Source organism: Equus caballus, chromosome 7, assembly GCF_041296265.1.
Source record: "Equus caballus isolate H_3958 breed thoroughbred chromosome 7, TB-T2T, whole genome shotgun sequence".
Taxonomy (NCBI): Eukaryota; Metazoa; Chordata; class Mammalia; order Perissodactyla; family Equidae; genus Equus; species Equus caballus.
The window spans coordinates 91,017,206-91,044,453 of record NC_091690.1 but is presented as its reverse complement, the minus strand read 5'-3'; the positions used below and the strand labels follow the sequence as shown (position 1 = coordinate 91,044,453).

The following is a 27,248-nucleotide window of genomic DNA, read 5'->3' as shown; positions in this document are numbered from 1 at the left end:
GTTTGCTTCTGTCAGGTGCCTGAGGGAACTATCAACCCAAGATCACTTGAAACTGCATTCTGCCCCGGGGCATGAGGGTTGAGTCACACAGGTAGAATAAATTCAGGTCCTAAGCTTTCAGGAATGCAAACTTTTCTCCTCCATGCCTCGTACCTAGACTCAAGGCTGACAGGCAAGTCTCCTTCCGCAGAGTGGCTGTTTCCTAGTCACCCACTGAGGATTCACCCTTCCAGTTTCTTGATTTCTGCATCTCACACCAGCCCCAGGCTTCGCCTCTGTCTCCTCACACAGTGCTCATTAGAAGCCAGAGTCTAGCACTAGGGATCAGAAATTGCCCTCTGGGCAAACGCCAACTCCAGTGAGCTTGTTTACCTCAATGAAATCATCCTGTTTCCTTATTTTCTAGTCTGATTTTTTTTCCTCTTACTCTATTACCAGCTCCACCAAATTTTCAACAAAAAAATTATATATTATGCAGCATTTTTAGGTGACCCAGGAAGCATAGTTTATACCTAGCACAAAAGTTGTTAAGTTCAAATGTGATAAAGTATATGAATAATTATTATACTGCTATATCATGTATTGTGGTCTCATAAAAAACAATGAGTCTTGGGGGACAGGAGATCTAATTTCTAATCCAGGGTCTGCAGCTAACAAACACAATAAATCACTTTGCCTGTCTAGGTATGTGTACGAGGAACGGGCAACAGCAGCGATTTTCAAACTATTCCTCAGAGTCTTGGGCACAGACGAGTTTTCAGGCAGAGCTCAAGTCCCCCACCCATGACTCAAATAGAACAGCTCTGCTTTGATATCTTTGACCTACTGATCCTGTGAACAACAGTTTCTGGCTTTAAAAAGTACAGAAATCGCTGAACTCTATAAACTCTAATTCCTTTCAGTCACGACATTCTAGAACTTTTTTCTCTGAAATAGCATTTTAAAACCAACAGTATTTAGGCTGCACTTGGTCTAAGAGATGAGTATTATTAAGTAATAATAAAATGCATGCACCTATAATATGCCTGGCATTACACTAGATGTTTTAAATGGGGATAATAAAATTATATATCTTATTAATATGTGTAGAAAGAGTGAAACAGGCTAAACCATGTAAAGCACTTAGAACAACTCTGGATACCTACTGAGGGTCAATAAACTTAGCCACCATGATGAATGATTATGATAGTGACAACGTTGACAACAATGACTAAAGTTCAGAACAACCTGATAGTGCTGTTATCCTCAACTTCAAGATAAGAAAAGATAAGCTCAGACTCACTAACACCTAGCTAACAAGTGGGGCTGTCAGGGCTCTAAATTACTTCTGGTGAATGCCAAAGCCCATGGACTTTTCACTCCATCAGATGGCCTCTCAGATAGCAAAACCTAGGGGTACAAAGTGAAAGAAGGCTCGGGACACTAGGGAGTGGATCCACGGGACTAGATGAGCACAGTATCATGTCCAGCCTCACTCCCTGCGACCTGTTAAGTGGCAATTGCCCCAATCAAAACTTAACTTGTTGGAAATGTGATGGCCCCCTCAGTCAAGAACATTTCTACAAGGGCTTAGAAGGCTTGTCACAACCACTACAACTAAAAGTCCTTGAGGACTTGCTACCAAAGGGACAATTTTTAGGCATCATACTTCTCTTTGAAGAGGAAGTGCCCAGACCTCCCTCCCCACGCCAGAATTGGTGAGGAATTAAGTTGTCACGTTTCCTTTCATTATGAAGCTTGACTCACGTCATATGTGCATCCATTATTACACGTATTCTTTGTCTATGTTTCTTTTGTCTTTCTTTCCAGGAGACTGCAACTGTCCTTTTCCTTCCACATGCATTTGACAGGCTGGAACACGGCCCCTCAAACACTGGTGATTTCCCAGTGCCTCTCTATCAGGCACATGCCACGTCAACTCACAATGCAGGGAGTTGGGTAAATTGTATTTCAAGGACAGTGAAGGGCCCAGGGAACAAACCAACCTTAATGGCAAATATGCCAAAAGTGTGTGTTTTTTAATTAATCCAGGCCCTCATTCAAGCAAAATTTACTCACTGCTCACTTGCCTTTCTGCACCAGTGAATAATCATTCACTCGATATTTATGGGGCACCAACTCTGTGAACTGAAGCACCATGCAAGCTTCTGGGAGCAAAGCAAAGATGTTTGAGACATACTCTCTGCCCACGAGGAAATTACAAACTCTGAGGGGAGATAAGGCAAATACAGGGGTAGCATAAAAAAAGCAATCTACATTAAATGAGTTGTGAACAGTACAAATTATCATAGTGTTTCAGAGAAGGAGACATCACTGCTAAATGATACAAAACTTGACCTTGGGCTCATCATAGGCAGAAATGTGAAAAGGGGTGAGACGCAAATCCTAGTTGGAGGGAGAAGGCTAAGTTTGGGGAAGCTCAAATAATCTGGCACAGATGTAAGGACAACGATAACATTTACTGAGCACATGCTATATGCTAGGCACTCAGCTAAGTGTTTACGTGCATTATCCCGTTTAATTCTATGGACAATCCTATGAAACTGGATTATCTCTATTTTACAGATGTGGCAACTGAAGCTTGGAGAAGTGAGTGCACTTGTGGGAGGTACACAGAGCCAGAACCCAGGTCTGACTGAGGCCAGGGTTCTTTCTTTTTTATTTTTTTATTGCGGTAACATTGGTTGATAACATTATATGAATTTCAGGTGTACATCATAACATATTTCGAATTCTGTGTAGATTACATCATGTTCACCAGCCAAAGCCTATTACAATCCATCACCACACACACGTGCCTAACCAGCCCTTTCGAGGCCAGTGTTCTTATTCACTGTATTCTTCTACGGTCCTCCCAAGAACAACAAATTCCTAAGCATTCTACGGTCCAAAGGACAAAGAAGGCGTTCTTTTTGTATGTGTCGATTCAGACAGACTACAATTTAGGTTTCTTCTCATTCTCAAAATATATATATTTTTGCTAGGTAATTCCAAACATTCTTAACAAAGAATCCTAACTTTAATCACTCCAACTTCTTTAAATCAGGGTCTAGGTCTCACCCATTTCTCTGAACCAAGAGCTTCCCACATGAGAACAGGTGGATAGATGGCTTATAGATGGATGGACAAATGGTCAGATAGAAATATGGGAGGGTGAATTAGTGAGAAAACGAATAGATGAACGAATCTCTAGTGGCATTTAACGCCCCCTTCTCAACCAACTGGAAGGCAAATGTGACTCGTTTGACAGTCATCATTTTTCTTCTTTCAAACATTTTTACTGAGGTATAATTTACACACCAAAAAATTTACCTATTGCGAAGATATACTTTGATGACTTCTAGCAAATTTACACGGTTGTGCAGCCCTCACCACAATCCAGTTTTAGGATACTTCCATCACCCCAGTTAGTCAGCTTCAATCTTAAAACCCCACCTCAGCATCTGAGTTGGCTGCCAAGTCATAAATCCTCAATTACTTCTCCACATTTCAGAATCCTGGGCTTTGTCCTTCTTATCTGATGTGTCTGAATAGCATGAGACTTAAGATACAGGTCCTTCCCTTCCAGATATTCGTCTTCAGTTGCTACCTACAGGCTCTTTCTCGAGTCCTCTGGCTTGCTCTTAGTACAATTTTTTCTTCAGCTGGGTGATCAGCACAGTCTGATGCATGAGTCTTCTCAAAGTCACCCTCTTTCTTAAATCAATTTTTTTTTTCAGAACCAGAATTAGAAGCTGTGATCAGAGTAGAATACACACACACACACACACACACAACCCAATATTCAAGTTCTTTTACTTGGCTATTTTTAACATGTGACTCTAGAGTCTCTGGAATTATTTTCCTATAATTTGAAGCACATAGTGACATCTTTTAACTAGCACTGGCCCAAATTCAGAGAACACATTATAAAAGCAGCTACTTATTGACTTCTTCCAACATGCCAGGCATAGTGTTAAGCATGCCACACTCCTCATCTCATGAAACCCTCACAAAAACCCTCAAGATTACTATTATTCTCACTTTACAAATTACGAAAATGTGGCTGAGATTGTTAGCAACTTATCCAAGGTAACATAGCCAGGAAGTGTCAGAGTCATGATTTAACTCTAAAGTTCTTGTTAAAACCACTAAGGAAATAATTCTTCCGTGATGTAAATACTTGGGAGCAAAGATAACTACTAACGCTTACTCTCTGATGATGCTTGTGGACCTCAAACCTTCTATGTCCTGTAAAAGTTTTTAAGTAGGTCCATTTAGGACCCAACTGAAGGTTTTGCCCATCTGTTCTTAGCAGAAATTGACAGTAGGACAATGCTCGCCCCCAATCATTTCAGGCCTCTGATTGAAGACATCCACCCTTTTCTAGAAGCAATAATAAATATTAAGTAAAAATAATAAATAAAGGCTCAAAGTCCTCTCTAAGAGAACAGGAAATAACACTGACTGTTTAGCATCCCACTTTACGTATGTTATGTCACTACAGCCAATAGCCACTTGACACTCCATCGGGGCGTCCTCACAGACATCTGACAGCTCACCGAGCCAAAACAGCTTTGATGTGAGTTCCTAGATCCGCGTTCACCCAGATCTTCACATCCTTCCCCAGTGCCTTTATCCCCCTAAACCAGAAAACTGGCAGTTATCTTTGCCCTGACTCCTCAAATACTGGCCCTTTCCAATTCCTAACATGATGAGTATAAGACACTTCAACATTTAAATACATATCAGATCAAAGTAAACACGACACGCTATAAAGGAATCCATAAATGCGTAGAGACCCACACTACGTTTCTCTAGAGGCAAACATATAGCCAATTCCTCTCACACAATTCAACCTTTATTGTTAGATACAGAGTTGTGCAATTATTAATACAAATATATGGTAATGTTACATTGAGTTTTTCATGTTTAATTAATATGGAATATAAAAGTTGGAAATACTGTGTAAATTTTACATCAGCATCATTTATATAAAAAGTCATATAATACATCCATGGAGGTATTCAGTCGTGAAAATATTTCCTTTTGTAAGTTTATACTTGTTCAGAGTTGCATCTTTTATTCTTAAACCAGAAACCTACCAGCCCAGGCCTGAGTTGCTGATGATCAAAGTCATCGCAACTTCCTTACTCCAAAATAATAAAGACTAAAGAAAAACCAGCAGAAGCAACCTGGAATGGAATTTTTGAGGAGCTTTCCAATAGTTCTACATTTAGTAAATATCCATAATTGGGGAAAATGTTAAAAATGCCATGCCAATGAGAACCTGACACTTCTAGGCAGCGGTGGGGGGTGGAGAGAAGGAATACAAGCTGCCCACTCAGGTCAGGTTACAATTTCCTACAACTGTACATAACTGGGCAGAGACTCAGTGCCCGAAAACTGGCCTGGTGCGTCAATTTTACCTCGTAAATCTCCCTTTCTTCTCCACTGCACAGCAACAAGGAAAACCCACCTTATGCCGAACTGCTATCATCTCTCAGGTGGTCGTCGCCTCATCTGCCCTCCTGTGTCTCCTCCTGTCTTGTCTCTACTCTATTTTCTACACAAAGGGATCCTTTTGAAACATAGATTGGCTCATGTCACTCTCCTCAAAAATCTTCCAAGGGCTACCATTTTATTTAAGAAAAACACAAAATCCTTAACTTTGATTTGAGGGAATAAACAAGACCCCCTCTCTCCCTCCATCATTCCCTCTGGCCACAGCAGCCTTTCCTGTAATTCCCCTGGATTCCAATCTCTCTGATTCAGAGTCTTTGCAAGCTTATTCCACCAACTCAGAGCATCCTCATCCATCCCTGCCAGAATAATTTCCACTCAGTCTTCAAGTCCCAGCTTAAATATAATCTATTCAGAGATGGCTTCCTTGTCTCCCAAGTCTAAATATAGCCCCATTAGTCTCTCTCACACCACCCTATTCTTGCTTATAGCAGTTATCACATTACTGACATGTTTATTTCTGTGTTTATTTACTGAGTGTCTATCTTCCTGTTAGAGGGTGACTTGTTCAAGGGAAAGGGTTGTGCAAGTTTGGTCAGCTTGCACCTAACACAATATCCAACACATTATAGGCACTCAATAAATATGTGTTGAGTTAATGACTAAATCATAACAGTTCTCCAAAATAAGAATTAAAGAGTGTTCTAAAGACAAATAAACCAAGGCTCAAAGATGTTAACTACATTCCCAGTAGTTATACAGCCAGTAGGTGATGGGTAAATATGATGATTCTTTTTCTTTTTCTTTTTCTTTTTGGTGAGGAAGATTGGCCCCAAGCTAACATCTGTGGCAATCTTCCTCTATTTCGCATGTGGGACACTGCCACAGCATGGCTTGACGAGCTGTGTATAGGTCCACACAGGGGATCCGAACCCACAACCCCCAGGCTGCCGAAGCAGAGCATGCAAACTCAACCACTACACCACCGGGCTGGCCCCCCTAAATGTGATTCTAATCCCCAGCCTCTCTACACCACCCTTCATGACTTCTCAGTCATGATTTTAAACATCCAAGCACACTCAAGGAATGCTGACCCTGGCCTCAGGAGACCAGGACTCTGTTAGCCATTAGCATTTTCTAGTGCATGACATTCCTTACATCTTTCCAAAGGAACAAACCTTGTTTTTTTCCTCCAGGACACACTCCATGATTACTAGCTGCTGGGGGACTCAAAGTCAGAAGAAAAATAACATCACACAACAGACCACCACCCATGGATGAGATACCAAGATGAGTGAGACCCCCTGGGAGCTCACACTCGAGTGGTTAAAATGAGCAGATGCTCAGAGGAAGACACATAATCTGCTGAAATGAGGTTCCAGGTTTTACTCAAACCACCTCCTTAACTTTAGTTCCTAGCAGAAATAGTATTCACTTATTTGACAAGTATTTTTTAAGCACCTATCATGTGCCCAGGCACTGAGCTAGGCAATAGGGATAGAACAAAAATATGCAGTAAACATGCCCCCATTCATCTCACCCTCTAGCAGGGAAGACTGACATTGAGTATCAGATTACAAGGAGCTACTGTGATGGTGAGGAATGTGACACAGAGAAGGGTCCTAACACAGGTACTAAAGAGGAGATTTGAAGGATGAGTGAGGTGGGCTGGACAAAGGGTGGGAGTTCCAAACACAGGGAGCAGCACGCGTCCATGACAAGTTCAAGGAAATTCATGAAGAAACATAAATGCTGGGGTCACACTTTTTCTCCTCTAATTGGGAGCACTCTAAAATCTGGACTCCCCCTAGTGGTCCTGTATGTAGAGCTCTGTTGCCAGTGAGAGACCAATAACACTCGTAAAAGGATTTGCTGTCTTCAACTTCATTGGTCTAATCTGCATATAATAAACCTCACCTATGATTAGGCCCCCTAAAATGCCATTCTCCAGATCCCACTCTGTACCCTTTATAATTATAGCCAAAACATCCACCCATCTGGCTTCTACAGCCAATGATGAACGAGCATCTTTATGATTTACTACTGTGACCTCTTGCACAACAAAGGAATGAATAGGCCACTGACTTTGGGCAAGACTTGGCCTCTCTCAGATAGTTAAACTTTGATTACACATAGAGCACCATTGCTTGTCCTCAATCTCCTAACCCTAATGTAACCCCCGGCAGGTCAGGCAGGTTACCTTTGAAATGATGCACCTCGACAATCTGAAAATGCACTGCAGAGTCCTCTACCCTAATTCAAATCCTGCGAGTCAGTACCTCTCATGTCACTGCTGCTGCCCAATCTTGAACGTCACATATGGAGCAAAGGTGTACTAAGGACAGGATATTCCGTGTGCCTCATTGGTATGGTGACAGCTACACCCTGGAGTGGCTAAGAGGGATATGGCCAAAAAATCCTTTATGAGGACTAGACACCCTCATGTACTCCACAACCAACACACATACCACAGAAGCCTGGGCCCTTGGGGGTGAGGACATTCCTTTAGCTCCTGGTGGCACGGGGTGGGCCATCAGGATGGGCCTGCTGGAGACTGAGCTCTGGACTCTCACATTCTATCCTAGAAAGCAATGGGTTTCTTATACAAGAGTCAACAGTTAAAGGTCCTCGTGTCCAAGGCAGCCTGGCCTTAGTTCCAGGTCTTCTCTCTGGGGCAAGGATCCATAGTGGCACTTTCAGGGCCACAGGCATCATGGACTCCCTGAGACTGTACTCTCCTTCAAACGCCCTGCTTTCCCAGCCTCTACAGTTGGATGGATAGCCCTGTCTTTCCAGTCCGCTTTAGCCCAGGGCTACAGGAATTTCGATCAGATTCCATCTATCAGTAGGCAGAGGACATGACCCATCTGCAAACACCAGTCCCTCCATGTAGACACTAGCTTACATTCTCAATAAGCGCCTCTTTTCTGGGTCTCTTCTCACCTCAAATACCCTGAAACCCTCTCTCTAAAACCATTTCAATTACAAATTCACCTAAAATGATGAGGAAGACTAGAAAAGACAATCATGTGATACCAAGAGTCCCTGGGAGGATTTAATTGAAGGGCATAAAATCCTAAATAGGACAAATAATCTCAACTCATTTCAGCCCAGGCCAGATGACAAGGCAAGTGAGCATGAATTAGAATTACCGATAAACACATTGGGAACAGATGTCAGAACGAACTTTTTCCCCAACACCGAAAGTCTTAAACGTGCAGCAAAACCCTCCAAAGTCATTGGCAACATTGAAAATACAATTAGAGTCAATTATGAGGAGAATAAAACCCTGAAGAGTGTGTCAAGAATTCTGGGGCGGGCCAGATGATGGGTGCGTGTTCCCAGAGCAATCCTGAGAATGCACGATCAAGATTAGCGGCCTTTTTTTTTCCCCTTTAACCAAGAGCACTGGTGATTCACGAGCAATCTTTTTCTGCTGGGGCTACATTCATGCCTTTATTATTCCTTCCCAGACAGCGCGTAGATGTCACTCTGGTGCCCGCTCCCCCTTCTCCACCTCATGGCTTCACACTTCGAGTGGACAGGTTCCTGCTTTAGCCGTTACCTTAAGGTAATGAAGAGGGTAAACAAATTTCATGCACTGGCACCAACTGTCTTGAGTGTCAGAGAGAAACCAGAGCGATGATTAGGGCTGTTCTGGGTGGTGCAGCTGGTGACGAGTCTTGGACTCCAACAATTGCAAAGTGTCCTCTCCCTGCCAATGTCCATCACCTTGATTCTTTCTGCATGTGTCTTCCCTAACTGTTCCGTGGTTCTTTCCTTAGGGCATCCTGGCTGCACCAGTAGCCCTGTGGATTTAACCACCCGTTCAGCTGATTACCTCCATTTTCCTCTAAAAGGTGGGGAAATTAGTTACAGCATTTGGCATGACCCAAGATTTGAAGAGGCGAGGCGTGTGAATCCCTAGTCTGGATATCAGTTCTGTTGATACCATGAGCACCATGAGTCAGTCAGAGCCTGTTGCTCTTAACTCTAAGGTCTTAGGTGTAATTCTCACGAAGAGAAAAACTCAGTGTAAAGCTATAGTCTGCACCTCTCTCCCTGATTAGTCAGTGGCGGGGTGGGTGGCAAAGTGTGTAACCAGTTATGAAACTAGGCATGACTCAATAAAAAAATTAGCTTCAGAATCAAGTCAACAAGTTATAACTTGAGGAAACAAGGCATAACTCAGCAAAATGAATTTTAACATTATTTCATATATGAAATATATAAAGTCTATCAGCTGGCACCGAAAATAATTTCAAAGTCACTGACATGAAAATGATAGAAATATTCCGTATGGGAGGAACAAATCTTTATCTACCTTGTCTCCTACATTTACAGCATCAATTCATAAAATGTGATCATTAAAACAAACATTATAAGAAACAGTTGGAGAGCTTTATGGTAATTATATAATTGGTTAATTGGGATCAGAAAACAAAATCCCTCTCTGTGCTTTCTCAAATCGCCAGTCTAACCCTCCTCAACTAGGGCAGCTCATCTGAGTCCCAGGGAAAAGAAACCTCAGAGAATCTCAGTTCCCCAAGCAGGCGAGAGAATGGTTTTGAGGTACCCATCCGAGGAAAGATACTCTGCTGGGGTGACTTCCCCTCAGACTAACGACATTCACAGGAAGATGGAGAGAGACGATAAATATGCTAATTGAAAGGTCTTCAGCACAGGTATTGGAAGAGGCTACAACCACTTCCGTTTCTGTAATCAATAACATCAAGGAGGCAGAAACCACAGCCCTGTGCTCATCCCTGAAAAACACATTTCAGGTCACTGGAGCCCCATCTGCTCACTTGCTGCCCGCCAGTCAGTAGATAATCTCAACCCACAAAGCAAATGGTACAGCCTTTCCACAAGCAGGATAAAAATTACTTTACATAGAAATTGAGTGTCTCTCACCTTTTCATTGCTTTCTGTTTGAGAGAGGGGAAAGGAGGAGGGGAGAGAAGAACTGAATAATTTGCCTTCGAGGAGACCCACTGGGCTTTCCCAGTCTTGTCAGAATAGTAATAGTCCAACCCTTTCCTCCTCTTGCAAGACTCCACTCAGAAAACAGGAACCCAGAGGATAAGGTAGAAGATATAATGTAAAAGACAAATAGAGGTCAAAGGGGAAAAATATCTCCCACAACATTGTGAGAGACTATTATGTTACTTCTAAAGACGCTCTTGGGAAATAAATGGGAATTAAGAGACACGGAGTAAAATTCATGGAGAGCACAGTTTGAGACAACAGACTTTTGAGCTCATCTGGATTGATTTTTTGTTAATTGCCATATAAATTTTATGTTTTCATGAAAAAGAGAAGACTCTACTGCCCAGACAAACATGCCTTTCATTGTCTGATTGTCTGATGTGCAGAGCCAGCCCCAGCCTGTGGACAAGTGGGACGGATGTTCCGGGCTCCTGTCTGCTACAGGCACCAGAGGAGATAACGACAGTAAGTGGTGCTAAAAGGGGCCCTACTCAAAAATGATGTTTTCTCCATTCCAGTGTCTCGATTCTGAGATGAGCGTATAGGAGAAAGCCAAGAGAACCGATATACCCAAATGGTTTAATTCGACCCACTCCCCACGAGCAGTCCTTCCCCATAATTTCTTTTCCAAAGACATGCTCTGGTTCCTGTCAAAATGTAAAGTCGTCAAGAAGTACAAATAATTCTTACACATGCACCTACAAAAAAAAAAAAAAATCAGCTGCCAAATAAAAGAATTAATAGTTTCCTGGCTGAGAAGGAAGCCGGTAAGGAAGAAGGAAAAAATCCTCAATGTCACAGATTGGCCCTGGCTACAATCTAATCTATGAAGTCTTATTCCTGCCTCCCACTTTTTGGTAAAAGCAACCAGGTTGCTAGCAATGGGAGCCCTGAACAAGTCTACTTTTCAATGAGACATCACATCTCTCAGCATCTTCATTGGTAAAGAAGTGTATGCATCCAGAGAAGTGCTAGCAGAAGCAGTGGCACCTGGTTTATTGTAAATTGGGTCAGAGTAATGAAATTCCTCTTGAATTTCTGTGGGATAATCAATGACTCTGCTCTAATGAAACCATAAATCAGAAAGGATTTACATAAACTGAGTCCCACACTTGGCACCTCAACAAATGGCGAATGATAGATTTTGCATTAAATTATAAGACCTACCTAATAACCCTATCAGTTACCAAGAAATGCATCCCTCTGAAAATCCCAATCAATCTTTAGGTCTTTCTAAAGTATGCCCGCTGCAAACAGGCTTATAGCCATGAAAGCAGATAAGTCAAGGAAGATATTCTGATGGCCTGGTCCACATGACACTGTTTCTAAGAGCCCTTCTCGGCTATCAACACACTGTCTTCCTAGGAATTTTACCAAAATATAGTGCTCTCATGACCAGCCACAGAAAGAAATCTCAGCCTAAGCCAAAAACTCTCCGTGATAAAATATACAACATTTTTATATATAAGAAGGTGCTAGAGGAGCGGTCAGCAAATGAAAGGCTATCACCTGGACTTGTAAATAGAATTTTATTGGAAGACAGCCACATCCATTCATCCATCTACCTATTGCCTATGCTGCTTTTGCAATACAATAGCAGACTTGAGTAGCTGCAACAGAAACCTTCTGGCCCCTCAAAGCCTAGAATATTTGGTTTGGGTGCCTTTACAGAAAATATTTGCCAGTCCCTGTGCTAGAGAAGACAGAAAAAAGTACACTATGAGGTCATCTGAGCTGAACTGCTATGCTGCTGGAGTCTTTCTCCCTCTACAAGCTTCACGGGGTATTTGAGAAGGTGGAGAAGGATTTGTGGTGGGTCTACGCTCAAAACAAAGGCTATCGGCTTAACTGGATTGGTTTTTTAAGATTTTGAATAAATTTCAGGTTCTCCTAATCCATCTAATTCTGCCTGAGTGAGAAGTTTCAGAGCAGAAGTGATGTTTGAGCTGGGGTTTGAAGAAATAAGAACAAATTTGGGGAAGAAGGGAATTCCAGGAAGTGAGAGCAAAACAACTTCTGCCCAAGAATTAATTAGCAATTACGTATGACTTATGTGAAGTTTTTTCCTTGAAGGAAGTAAAAAAGTTTCATATCAATCTATGAGTTAAGGGTTCACTACAAGTCATCCTCTGTCAGGATAAAAATTACTTTGCACAGAACTTGACTGTTTCTCACCTTCATTACTTTCTGTTTTAGAGACAGAAAAGGGGGAGTGGAGAGAAGAACTGAATAATTTGCCTTAAAAGAGGCCCACTGGGCTTTCCCAGTCTCGTCAGAATCATAACTATCCAACACTTTCCTCTTGCAAGACTCCACTCAGAAAACAGGAACCCAGAGGACAGGGGAAAAGACAAATGGAAGTCAAAGGGGAAAAATATTCCCCACAATATCGTGAGAGACTATGATGCTACTTCTACAGACGCTCTTGGGAAATAAATGGGAATTAAGAGAGACAGAGTAAAATTCATGGAGAGCACAGTTCGAGACAACAGACCTCTGAGCTCATCTGAATTGATTTTTCCTTAATCATCATATAAATCTTATGATTTCATGAAAAAAAGAACACCCTACTGCCCAGAAAAGTATGCCTTTCATTTTCTGATTGTCCAATGGGCAGAGCAAGCCTCAGCATGTGGACAAGCAGCATGGATGTTCTGGGCTCCTTTCTGCCATGCGTCAGCAGGGGCAGGATGCTAGGAGGCTGCGTTACCCCATTTAATCTTCACAGCAGCCCTATGAAATATGTGCTATTATCCTCATTTTACAATTGACAAAACTATAACAGAGAAAAATAAACAAGATATTACTTTTTTTTAGGATTTAGGGTTGTTTTTTTTTTTTTTTTTTTAGCAAATGCAAGTTTCTAAGGAGCAGAGCCTGGATCCATGTTTATCATCACATTTATTCATTCAACCCTCACACCCCCAGGAGCCCCCACCAAGACCGCTCACCTCTGCAGACGCTGCAGCACTGATTCTCTGGGAGAATGTGATCCTTGTCTGAGCAGTTCAAAGGAGGGCACGCTTCTGTAATTTTCACTAAAACTCCACCCTGGAAGCCAAATAATAGGGAAACAAAAAATGTTCAGATTTTTAGTCAATGATACAAATGACTAATGCTCATTGTTAACAGGCCGCAGGGTTAACAACCTACAATAGGTAACGGTGCTCCCAGGAATTGCATGATAATGACAAAGTCACAAATTAAATTGGTGAGACTCCTGGAAGAGAAGGTAAATTTCCCTTTCTATATCAAAAGAGCCTCAATTGCAACAAATGCATTTGAGTATCTACTATGTAGCAGAAGGTCGCTAAAAACGGTGTGCTGGTAAGTTATTAACAGTTGACTGTTGAATGTGGGAGTCCTAATTTGGAACATTTGCTGATTTCTGTGATGTAAATACCCCAACGATGACTGATTCTGAACTACCAACATGATATCATTGACCCGACTTGGGAAGTTACGTAAAATGAGCTCTCACAAGCCTCTCACGAGCTTCTATGAGCTAATTTTGACACTCCCCTGGGACCACAAGCACTGCGAACCTAGAGATAAATAAGACATCTCCCTCACCCTTGATGACCTCACAGTTTGGATGGAGAGAGAAAAAAAATCTCTGTAACTAGAAACCATAATATATACAGTAAGTCCTAATAAATGTACTCTAAAGTATGAGGTGGCATGGGAGAATAATTAATTCCACCCAGGTGGGGAGAAATTATGAAGAAAATGCCTATGCCTTATTTGAAGGGACTTAAATCATGGAATAAGATAAGGAAGAAGAGATTTTCCTGGCAGAGGAAACAGACAAGAACCAAGGTGCACAGGTGCGAATGCACTAAGAGGGTTAGTTAGATGAGCACTGGATTTTCTCTAGACATCAATAAGATCTCTTACAATAAAATTTTAGGGGCCGGCCCGGTGGCACAGCGGTTAAGTTTGCACGTTCTGCTTCTCGGCGGCCCGGGGTTCACCGGTTCGAATCCCCGGTGCAGACATGGCACCACTTGGCACGCCATGCTGTGGTAGGTGTCCCATGTATAAAGTAGAGGAAGATGGGCATGGATGTTAGCTCAGGGCCAGTCTTCCTCAGCAAAAAGAGGATGATTGGCAGTAGTTAGCTCAGGGCTAATCGTCCTCAAAAAAAAAAGAATAATACATAAAATAAAATTTTAAATATTCAGCAGGTGAACCTTTATGTCCCTACTTCACCAAAGGTCCTCTTTGTTGACATTACTAGAGTCTGTATTTAGTTCCATTCTGAATTTTAAAAATTAGTCTATTAAGTACTATTAAAAAAGGGTTTAAGGGGCCAGCCCAGTGGCACACTGGTCAAGTTCTTGCACTCCACTTAGGCAGCCCAGGGTTCACTGGTTCAAATCCCAGGCGTGGACCTACACAGCACTTATTAAGCCATGCTGTGGCAGGTGTCCCACATATAAAATAGAGGAAGATGGGCACAGATGTTAGCTCAGGGCCTATCTTCCTCAGGAAAAAAAAAAAGAGGACAATTGGCAGCAGATGTTAGCTCAGGGCTAATCTTCCTCAATAAAGAAAAGGGGGGCGTGGTTTAAGATGCTTCTATTTTACCTAAAATGTTAAGTTTTTCTCTCCCATTCTTAAGAAGTTGGTTAAGTCACCCAAGAAGCAAGCTCATGAAGGGGAGTCTCATTTAAGGCCAAAAGGTAATTCTCAGCATAGATGGGAGAATAGGATGGAGCTGGGCAACTAAGAGGGTTGGGCGAGATATTGGTTTTCCATCTTCAACAGACTATCATTCCAGTGGCCCCATCTTCCTCTGGTTTGGCAGGAACTCCCATATATCAGGCACATCCATTCTTAAATATGAGCATGAACATAACTTTAAATGTCAAACTTCATTTCCAACTACTCATCTTTTGGATTATTTACACCATGGCTTCTTCTCCTTTCCCACAATTCTGAGCCCAGACAGTCCAGCCCCTAACACAGTCTTATCTTTTTTCCTTCCCCGTTGCTTTTCATTTCCCCATCTATCCCAAGGTATCTAGGTCTCTCGCTTTTCTCCTGACTCTGGCCTCAAGGTCTAAGAGCTGATTCTGCTCCTCACCCTCAGCCCCCCTTTCAGCAACATTCCATTCTCACTCCTCAATCCAGGCCTCGCTGGGGGGCACCCAGCCTCAGGAGTTAGCACCAGTCCTGAGGCTCGTGTGCCTCTCAGCTGGACCTTCGTTTCTGCAACAGGGAATCAAACCAGTTATTACAAACCGATAGATATTAATAACCTCGCTATCAGCAGCGTAAGCTAAATGCAAATGCAAACCTCCTGGGGTAGACTCTGGCCAAAGAGAGAGAAGAGACAGGAAACAGCCTTCCATCCCCACAAGCCTCCCATAAAGAACTGGATTCAAGCACCTTGAGAGCTTCTGTAGGTCTCTAAATGCCCCATTCTCCTCAATCTCTACAATACACTGCTTTCTTTTCCCCAGAGATGTGATGAAAAGCAAATGAGATACTGTAGGTCCGAGTACTTGCAAAGATGGTCTATTCTGAGCCACAGTGGTCCAGTCTTCTCTCTGGAGATGCCTCGCAAAGCCAGCTGTGTTTAGTGATCCACCACTTCACATTTCTCTCCCTCCTCTCCTTCCTTCCCTGTTTCTCACTCTTGCAGTTCTGGGAGGGCGCCTCACCCAACCAAGTGCATGGCTGGCTCTCACCCTTTATCCAGCACTTTGTTCAAATATTACCTCCTCAGAGAGGCCTTCCCAGATCACCCATCCCCACCAAAAGCTCTCTATCCTTTCAGCCTGCTTTGTATTTTTTATAGACTTCAACATCATAGGGTATATTTATTTGTTTATTTTCTTCTAGTATTGTCTCCCCCACTAGACTGCAAGTTCTGTAAAGATGGGGGCTTTGTTTTGGTCACTGCTGTATACCCAGAATCTAGTGCAATGCTGGTATGCAGCAGGTGCTCAATGCAGGTTTGTTGAGTGATTACTGAATGAGATCTATGGTTCTACCTATCTTATTTCAAGAAACACATGGGAGGGGGAAGGCAGGAGCATTTTCTGACCTTATATCAAACCCTTGGGGGTAGAGATGTCCACAGCTGGAATCATAGACTGATTCCCCCAACACCAACTCAAAACCCTTTTCCAGGGCCACCTGCCAACCTCCCTGGCTCACAGTAGCTGCCAGCTGCCTTCCCCTCCTCAGAGCCTTCCTTCAACAGCCTTTCCAAGGTCACCTGGTCCAGAGCTGATGGCAAGCTAACCACGCAACGACAGTGGCTGGGCCCTCCCATTCTGGACTCCCGCCCACCACAGAGGGTCCTTCCCCCTCAGGGATCCACTCAGGCCAAAATGCTCCACTCCAGAACCCTGTATAAAGCCCACAAATCTATCTGTTAATTAGCCACAAGTGTTGTGGATCATAAGGTTGAAACTCACTCGGCATTCCCGACAGCTCTTGGTTAAAATCCGCTGGCCTTCTGCAAGGACTTTCCCTCCGTAGATACATTTTGCTATAATAAAACAGAAAAGTGGGTCAGATATTTATGCTATGCAACAAAATGACCTCAGAGGTGCCATCCAACTCCCACAGATTCCACAGAACATAAATTCTCTGATTCTAAACAATATAAATCTCCTCATCTAGAGGAAGACATTGGAAGAGCGAGGAGATAACTGTTGAATCCCCAATCAGACTGCCATCTTGATTGTTTGCCATGGGTCCTTCATACCAAGGATATACAATTATTTCAATGTTGCAGTTGCCAAAGGAACTAGAGAATGAATCGATGTGGTGAGGAGGTAAAAGGAAGGAAGGAGTGGTTGTCATGTCCATGGAGCGCAATAGCAGTAGCTCTGATTCAAACACTCCAGCCATAAAATGAATGACCAGGTGAAAGGGGACTCGTTCTGTTCATCAGAACCTCAACCACAATGCAGAAGGATGCCATTTTTTGACCTGCAATCATGCGAAGTGCATATCCTTAACCTATCTGTTCCCTGGGAGCTCAAAGACAACCAAGAAATACAAGCCATGCCAGTATAATGCTATATCAATGCAGGAGAGACCGCCTTTGGAAAGGTGAGCTTAACTGGCTGATAGGGAGGCCATAGAGTAGAGACAGGCCTTGTAGAAAAGTTCAAAGAGAAGCATAAATGGAGCTCCCACCACTCAGTTTAGATTCCACTGGGACTCAGTCCTCACTCAATTTAGATTCCAACTTGGTGACCCACTTTTAAGCAAGCACAGAATATGTTAATGTGATATGACTCTAATGTGTCTCCACCAAATTCTCCAGCCACATCAACAGGAACAGAGCAGCAAGGGCCTGATGGCTCCCTGTCCTGCCCAGATGAGGATCCTTCCTGCCCTCGTCCTCAGGAGAAGCAGAAGTGAAGACATGCACTCTAAGAGCTAAAACCACCTCACCCCTCTGAGTGTCCATTTCTGAATCTCTTAGAAAGAGGTTAACTAAATTTGGTAGTTTCCTAGTTCTACAATTTTCTGACTCTCACGCAATGTTCAAGTACGTCAGGACCTTAGGGGTCAACTTGCCCCACTTCCTCTTGTTAGCCACAGGAAGAGAACAAGCCAGAGTCACTGGTTTACTTAACAGCACAATCTGAAAGTGGATGCTGTGGTGTGCTACCCAGATCCCCCTCCAAGCCCAAAGGACACACTCCTGCAGCTGCTGAGACAGTTGATGACCAACAGCTCTCAGCTGAACAGTGATCTAGGACTTGTCCTTGGTTGAAGAGAGCACCTTGCCCAAGGGCAAGTCCCCTTCCTGAGCAGCCCACATCCAAAGAGTGGTCGATGAACATAGTACAAAGTCCCGGCCCTTTGCCCCAACTCAGGACAAATCTTAAAGGTCACCCCAGGTCCGGATCTCCCTATAGCAGGGACTGAGCTATTTGTGGTAACTGCATTGCAGTTCAGCCTCTCCTTCTGCCCAGTTCTGCTTCTTTCACTGTCTCACTCCCACCCCAGAACTGATCCTCACAGAACCTCCTAATAAAGCACTAGCTAATCTCCATTTCTGACTGTTTCCCCTCAGAACCTGCAACAGCCCACACCTGACTCAAATCTGTTCCACTCCATCCACTCTCGGGGAATGGTGCCAGCATCCACCCCACCACCCAGGATCCTTCTAACCTCTCCCTCATCTCACCCCCATCCTGATCAGCACCCAAATGCTAGCAATGCTCCCTCCTTAAGTTTCTCAAATGAATCTAGTTTCTCCACTCCCCACCACCTACCCCAGATACTAAGTTTGTTCAGGCCACCACCATCCCTACATTTTAGTCTACCAGAACTTCCTAACTTGTCTCCATGTTCTGGTCTCAATCCTATCCAGTCCTTCCCCATACAACAGTCAGACATGTTTTATTATGTGCAAATATGAGGCCCTGCTTTAAAACCATTATGGCTCGCTAATGCCCTCAGAACATAGTCCAAAGTCCTTAATTCAGCACACAAGGCCATGCATGTGGCCCCTTCCTTATCTCTCCGGCTTCGAACTCACCAATTCCTGTGCATTCACTCCCCCTCCCGAACATTCCCACCTCCACATATACTCTAGCCATGCTTTCTCTCTTGCTTCCGGGATTTGCATATACTCTTCTCCTCTCCAGGATCACTCAGCCACTCCTTTCCCCGGCAATCTCCCACCCTATATACCCATCAGTCTCAAGTTGGGCCTGACTTCCCCCAAAAAAGTTGTTCGTGACCTCTAACACTGGTGAACTTCCCTCATTGTGTCTGTCGTACCCCGGACCCAGCCCTGACTGAGTACAAATCACATTTTATCTCAGTTGCTCATTTCATGACACATCTCTCCTGCTGTAACCTCCATAAGGGTAGGGACTATGTCTATTCACAATTTTATCTCCAGCCCCAAGCTCAGTGCCTCTCTGGGCTTATTGTTAGGAACAACAAATTATTCTAGAATTAATGAGCCTCCAGCTGTAGCAAAAACTAATCAAATTTCTTGTGTCCCAGATAGGAGTTCTTTTTGCTATTCAATACAATTTCAAACATTAAAAGCAGATAACAACGCAATCAGAATAAAAACAGCAACAATAACAAAAGAATAGAGAATCAATACAATTTTCTAGATAGATCCCCTTTCTCCCTCCACTTAAAAAAAATTATCCCTGATCATCTTTTAGGCCTCAATTTTCTCGATAAATCAGTTGACCATGACTCATTGGTCCTAATGATGTGGATTCCCCAAGTCACTTGTACGGGGAGACTACACCTCCAAGGGCCTGGAATTCCTATCTAATAAACTCCCAAACGCAGCTGCCGCCAACTTGGCAAGACGGCTTGCTCCAGAGTGACAGTTCTGCTAAATGCGCTGCCATCAAATCTGCCATCTGCTTCCCGGCCCAGGCTTGGAAGCAAAGAAATAGACTTTTCTCCCTCATTTTGCCCCTTGCCACCCCTGTCATGGTACGAGCACACTTGCTACCCTGTCCTCAGATGTTACCTGACTCCTCTCTTCCTCTGCCTGACTCCCCAGCACTCCTAAGTGGAGACAGGAACGTCTTCTTGTTTACCTTCACACCACACACGGGGACACAGCCATCTCTCAAAGCCACCTGTCTGGTATAAAATTAAATGTCCACTGAACTTTATGCCCTCACATAGCAGGCTGTTTAAGGGGCTGTGAATGATGTCAACATGGTGCCACATGCCTCAGCCATTGGCAGTTCGGCCCTGACGCAGGACACGTATATGATTACAATAACAGTATCAATGAAACTATCTTAGGACAGCTTTTAGGATCTCCACTGGAGGTCCCAAGAATTCCCCCTGCTTTCTCATATTCACCCTGCTTCTCTGAGAGTGGCCCCCGTCCCCTGTCACTACCCTCCATATGCCTAACATCAGTCCTCATTATCCAACCTCTTGATCTACAGCCAAAAGGCTTTTTGTGATGTCTGAGGAAATTCAAGCATAAGGTGAGTCAGGCTCCAGTGCCTTTGGCTGGGGCATTTGGGACTCCATTCCAACAGCTTTCGGTAGGAGTAGAAATGTAAATGGATACCTGAAGCCCTTCATGCCACACTGGAGACATGCAAACCAGAATCTTTCACAGTGTCCAACCATGAAATTGAAACCCAGCACCAACACACACTTCTCCACGATGTCAGAAACAAATGTACTGGGATTTACAGAAACAGTTATGCGGTTCTATGTTTTTGCACCCGCAGACATCTGGCCCTCCAAATTTGGACCTGATTTCTCTATTGCAATGATCGGACGCTTTGCCATTTGGGTGCACACTGAATAAACAATTGACAGGTATGCGTTGCCCCCCCGCCCCCCACGTCAGATGTGGACGCGAGGTCACTCTGTCTTTATTTAGGTATTTGTACCCTGCACACACGCCAGCCATCCCTGGGCACTCAGCAGCTTAGAATATCTAAATCAGCACTCGTATTGGGCTTAAGGAAAGTGGCAGATCAGGAAGGCTGAACGCCCAAGCATCCTTCCTCCCTCGGTGAGTTCATTCACAGATCTGGTTTCAGATACCACCTCTCTGAGCAAGGCGCCCACATCAGACTGGTTGTCCCTCAGGCATCTCCAACTCACGTACTGCAAACAGAATGCATCGCTCCCTGAACTACTTCTTCCACCTGCTTCATTTCTGTTAATCACGCTGTGAGTCTCCCCGGGCTCTTGTTCAAAACTTGGCAACTCCTCCCTTACAGACGCTCTGTTCCTGATTCATCTGTCTCATGCAAAAACGTGCTTATGGAGTACCCACCATGAGCCAGGTATTTTGGCTGTCACTCACATCTATCCCTTCCTTTTCATCTCCCCAGGCAGTGCCTGCCTGCCTGCCAGCCTCCTCACCTCCACCTGGAATATGCCTGAATTCCATACCCGGGCCCTGCTGCCAGCTCCTGTGGTGCAGTGGCCTATGGAAAAGCACTTCTTTGATTATGCCACCACCCTGCTTTAAAATCTTACTTTTCCATACCCAAACTAATGCTGTGTTTACTTCCATGATTCTGCAAGAGCAATTCCCTTTGGCAGGCGTGTTCTTACCCACTTTGTACACATGGCAAGCTCCTATTCATTTGTCAACACCCTACTCAGCTGTTATTTCCCCTATGAAGTTTTCCTAACACACACATGCACACATTTCTGATGGAGTCATCACTCCCTTCTCCCTGCTACTCTGCATCTGATGTAGTGCACATGTTACATGACCCTCTCTGCCCTAACAAGACGGTGCACGCTCCTCCCTGGACAGTGGGTGCAGAAGAGACAGGTTAAGAGGATGGGCTCTGGAGCCAGACTACATGGGTTTTATTTTGGCTCCACCTAGGCTGGGAGACCTTGGACAAGTTACTTCTCTTCTCTGTGCTTCACTTCCTCATCAGTGAAACGGGGAAAGCAGTGGGGCCTACAACTTTGGGTTGTTGGAGGAACTAAATGAATTAATACACATAAAAGGGCTTAACGTAGTGCCTGACACAGAATGAATGATGTATATGCGTCCACTGTTGTATGCAGAGGTAAGGACAGTGTTTGGGAGAGGAGCTCAGTAGGGATGACTGGATGAATTTTATGGAATACGATTGTCATCATCCATCCTCAAGCCACCTATGCCTTTATTTCTATTTCTAACCCACAAAAACCCTCTGGTACCATCAAACAGACCATTTCCCTTTCTCTCTGCCACCTCTATTCCTTTGTAAATGCTGCTGGGCATAGCTAAAGATCCCCTCTCCATCCTCCTCCCTCTCCCCCTTCTCTGATAGTTCTCGAATCTGTCCACCAAAAGAATGCAGATTCCAGGACACCTCTGTCTGATTTAGGAGGTCGGAGTGGAGCCCTGGAAATCTCTAGTTTAAGAGGTTCACCAGGTGATTCTAAGAGGCAACTCGGTATGTCCGATGCCTTGAATAGAGCAGACACTCAACAAATGTTTGAGGAATGAAACTCCAGCATGCCCACAACCAGGGAATCTAGAAGTCCTCCTGAGCTTCCCCTGACGCCTCCCAGAGAGAACCTCCTACTATCAGGCCCTGTTACCTCCACCGTGAAAACCCCCCAAACTCCCTTGCTCCCGGAGACGGCCTGAGTGTTCGGGCCTTTCAATCAGAATAGGACCAAGCACTTTTCACAGGCAATGAACCGAGAACACAGACTCTAGACAAAGTTCTTTCCTATTTCAAAACAGATACTTCATCCTTAAGTGCTACGGCTCCTGAGGCCATGACAAGCGCATGAACACTCAAGAAGTCAGCAACAAAACAATCTGCTTTTTCATATCGGCTCCTTTTGTCTGAGTCAGGTCAATACCTTTCCTGCAAGTCCCTACAATACTGCCCCACCCACCCCAGAGAGTAGCGTAGGAGATTGTACCTGAAAGGGACAACCAAAGTGAATAGTCTCCATCCTTTCTCTGATGTGAAGATACCTGAAAATTTCTAGAAATTCTACAAACTAATATTAGAACTTTGCTTTAGCAAATCTCATTCTCCTCTCCTCCACCCCACTGTTCAACCTGCCATGGTCATCTTGCAGAAGGCTAGAAATATGTAGCTTGGCTCCACTTCCTCCAGGAGCACCCAGGCCTACCACCAATGTCCTCCCCTGCTCTCACAGCTGTTCTTCTGTTCTAACAGTGCCCCATCCATACGCCTAATGTGACCACACTCACAACTCTGGATGCTGGAAATCACATCTCTAACTTGAAAGTGAGCCCTCTGAAGAAGAGAGCGCTCTTTATCACTCTCCCAGCCACCAGCACTCAGTGACTGCCTACCGCATATTTCTATGAAGAACTAGTGAGAAATGAAAACCCTCCAGGCCAGAGGTTCTCAACCTTTTAATGACCATTGGTGACTTGTATCATTTCTTTTTAAGTTATTTTTTGAGTTAGTGGTCTTAATAATTTATTTGTATTACCACTTTATTGAACTATAAACTTATCAAACTACCAATCAGAGCTGCTGAGAAAATTAGTGCTACCTACCTAAATTGCTAGGAATTCCAAACAAACACAAAAACAAACTGATGTTTTAGTTAGCTTGTATATCAGTATCTTGGTAAAATTGGGTAATTTTCTGAAATACTTATAAAATTTAAGATTCTCAAGTGAATTATAATAAAGAAAAATGACTATCCCATACACTTTTAATGAGAGGACAATTTGATGATATGTATCAGGGTCTTGAAAATGTCAGTGTACTGGCCCAGTAATTCTACTCTGGAGAATTCTATCTTAAGAAAATACAAAATACAAAAACATGTTTTCTCTATAAAACATGTTATTGAAGAGTAACTTTTAATAGTGAAATTTGATCATTGGGGAATGATCAAATAAGTTATGCAACAGTCAAAGAATAAAATTCTATGAAGCTCATTAAAATGAGGTTTACACAGAGTTTTTAAAAACACAGTAATACTTGGGGCCAGCCTGGTGGCCAAGTGGTTAAGTTTGCACACTCTGCTTTGGCGGCCTGGGGTTCTTGGGTTCGGATCCCAGGTGTGGACCTACACACCACTCATCAAGCCATGCTGTGGTGGCATCCCACACACAAAACAGAGGAAGATTGGCACAGATGTTAGCTCAGGGCCAATCTTTCTCACGAAAAGCAAAAACAAAAACAAAACCACCACAGTAATACACTTAAGTGATAATGGTAAGTCAACAAAGCAGGGTAAAAATTATTTGTACAATAAAATCTCAACTGTAGACAAAATATAAATTAAAGGAATGAAATCTACTAAAATTTCAAGACTGGTTGTTTCCAAGTGGTGGTATTTCCAACAACGGTACCCTTCTCTGTGTTTTCAAATGTCACACAATAAGCACAATGTTTTTATAATTAGAGAAAATCAAAAGGTTAAAACACGAAGCAGGTGAAGGACTCATCTAGCCCCACGTCCAAATAACAACTTCCAAGAGACAGCATTCACAGATCTGACCAGGGAACTCAAAACAATGCATTAAAAATCTCATATTTTGTAAACAAATTCCAATTCGTTTTTCAACTTTTTTCCTCTGCTATTATATAGAATATCAAGATTGGAAAAAATTAATGTGTACCTACTTGCAACTATCTTTCCATCAGGAAATCAAACTATCATGTCAACACTGGGGCACTTAAACTATCCATATTGCCAGACATGACTTCCAAACGCTCTTGGGAAAGAAACAAGAAAATTTCTCTTTTTAGATCAACTCCAAGCACATTCTCTTGAGTAATGGGTGTAGTGTGCTAACCTTGAAAAGAAGGAATATTCCAAAGTTCCCTTTGAAAGAGTTCAAAGGTCTGAGCAGGTGTGACCAGACCAACTAGCCCCTCTTCCACTGCCATATCAGGTAACATGCTGTTCTTGGCAAAAAGCTAGAACACTGTGTTTTGAAAACCTAATGATGTTGGCAGTTTTTGGAGGAGAAATTATCTTGAAAATTATCTGTAGGATATCACGTTTCTAACCTAAGCTCTCCTTTCCTACAGAAGATCATACGGTTTGATGAAAAGACTACAGGCTTTGTAGTCAGACGGGACTAGTTTTAGATCTCACCTTTGCCACTCACCAGTCTTGGTAAGTTAACTTCCCTAAGCCTAAGCTGCCTGTAAAATAGAGATAATAATCATCCCCAGCTACCGGATTGCGGTGCGGAGTCAATCAGCTAACAGAATTAAAGCACCAAGCATGGCACCCAGCACTGACCGAGCATTCTAATGACATCTCTGACTCTTACTGCTTGTCTCAAGGTTCATTTCACTATTTCATTTGAAATAGCGCCCTTTGCAATGCAGAGGAAAAAGGATTTTTAAATCATTATATAACCTGGAAAAGCCAACTTTGAAAGAATTACTTCAGTATTTTTGCAGAAGTTTATCCTGAAATTCCTAACAAGGCCTTTTAACAGTGGGAAATCTGGCCAAGACCTTAGAAAGCCAAAACACAGGATTTGGCCCTTAATTTGATCATTGAGAATGAGGGGGCCAAAGCATGCGGAGCTTTGGGGTCATGACTTTACAGGTCAATCCCCCATTACCAGTTGTTTGACCCTAGAGAAGTGACATAATCCCTGTGAACACCAGTTTCTTCTACACAGAATAGGAAGAAGAATAGTAATTAGGGTTGATGTGGGGATTATTTTTTTAAGTAGCAGCCTATGTAAAGCGTCTGCCACATCACAGGTGATTAAAATACAGCAGCTCTTCAGGGCGGAGCAAAATGGCGGGGTGAGCTGACCCAGGATTCTCTCCCTTCCAAAATACAACAAAAGATTGGAAGAACTGAATTTCAGAGAACAAACATAATGCCAGCTCGTTAGAGACCTACAATACCAAGAAGGCGGAGATCATAAACCTAGCTTTACACCTTCAGAGGCGCGGGAACGGTAGGAGAGAACATCGCTCCCTCCCCTAGAGTCTGCGATCGCTGCGGCGGGTCGGGAAGGAGCGGGGTAGGGGCCGGGCGACCGGGGGATCATCCAGGACTCCTGCCGCTGATTCAGTGGAGACCCGCCGACAGGGGGAAAGCTTCCGTCCATGGGGACCCCATAAATCAAGGGCCTTGGGAGACCAGAGAACAGAACTGATCTGAACCCAGACCGGCGCGTGTGAGTAACAGCCCCTCCCCCCCAACAAAGCCAGTGGGTGCAGCCATCTTGCCGCGAAGGCAGAGAGCCAACACGCTGCTCTCAACCCCCATCTAGTGGCGACAGGCTGTAACTGCAACTGAATTCTACCACCATGAGAAAAAACCACTCCTCTACCATCCAGCAATTTATAAAAGCCCCAGACCAGAAGGAAAACAATAAAAACACAGAATTAAGTCCGGAGGACTTGAAATTAGGTAAACTAAGCGATAATGAATTCAGAGCAGCTATAATCAAAAAACTCAATGAGGTAGAGAGAAAGATAGAGAAACAAGCCGAGTTCTGGAATTACTTCACAAAAGAGATTGAAATCATAAAGAAGAATCAAACAGAATTACTTGAGATGAAAAACACAATGGACCAGATAAAACAGAATACGGATTCCCTGAATGCCCGTGTAGACGACATAGAGGAGAAAATTAGCATAATCGAGGCTGAATGGCGCCAGACAGAAGAAGAAAGAGAACTAAGAATTTTAAAAAATGAGGAAAATCTCCGAGAGATAATGGATTCAATGAGGAGTAAGAACATAAGGATCATAGGAATTCCCGAGAATATGGAAAAGGAAAATGGAGCAGAAAGTGTGCTTAACGAAATTATTGAAGAGAACTTCCCAAATCTAGGGATCAATGGAGAAATGTGTGTAGAGGAGGGTTTTAGATCTCCTAGATTTGTCAATGTAAAAAGACCTACTGCAAGGCACATAGTAGTAAAGTTGGCAAATAGGAATGATAAGGAGAGAATACTCAGGGAAGTAAGGAAAAAAAAGAGAATAACCTATAAAGGAGCCCCTATCAGACTGTCAGCGAATTTCTCTACAGAAACCCTACAAGCTAGGAGAGAATGGAGTAATCTATTCAAAGCTTTAAAGGATAAAAACCTTCAGCCAAGAATACTCTATCCAGCAAGAATTTCCTTCGGATATGAGGGAGAAATTAAATCTTTTCCAGACAAACAAAAGTTAAGGGAATTTGTAACTAAAAGCCCTCCATTACAAGAAATCCTCAAGAAGGCTCTCATACTTGAAAAAAGGAAAAAGGGAGAAAGGGGACACAATCCGCAGACTAGGGAGACCGATGGATAGAACCAGAACAGGATAGCAAATATTCAATTATAGCGTTAGGGTAAAGGTAAGGAAACTACCAAAACAAGGATGATCTTAGCACTCTAACTACAA

At 43.3% G+C, this 27,248-nt stretch overlaps 1 protein-coding gene across 4 annotated transcripts in view; it reads right to left on the bottom strand.

Moving 5' to 3' along the window:
* NELL1 (neural EGFL like 1) overlaps positions 1 to 27,248 on the bottom strand; it is a 753,092-nt gene that overhangs the window by 541,669 nt on the left and 184,175 nt on the right. For all 4 annotated transcript variants that reach the window (XM_023646175.2, XM_023646174.2, XM_070273436.1 and 1 more), the window contains exons 10-11: positions 16,863 to 16,936; positions 13,383 to 13,482 (exon numbers count right to left, since the gene is read on the bottom strand). In XM_023646175.2, coding sequence (XP_023501943.1) covers positions 13,383 to 13,482; positions 16,863 to 16,936 — 174 coding nt within the window. The remainder of the gene's footprint in view (positions 1 to 13,382; positions 13,483 to 16,862; positions 16,937 to 27,248) is intronic.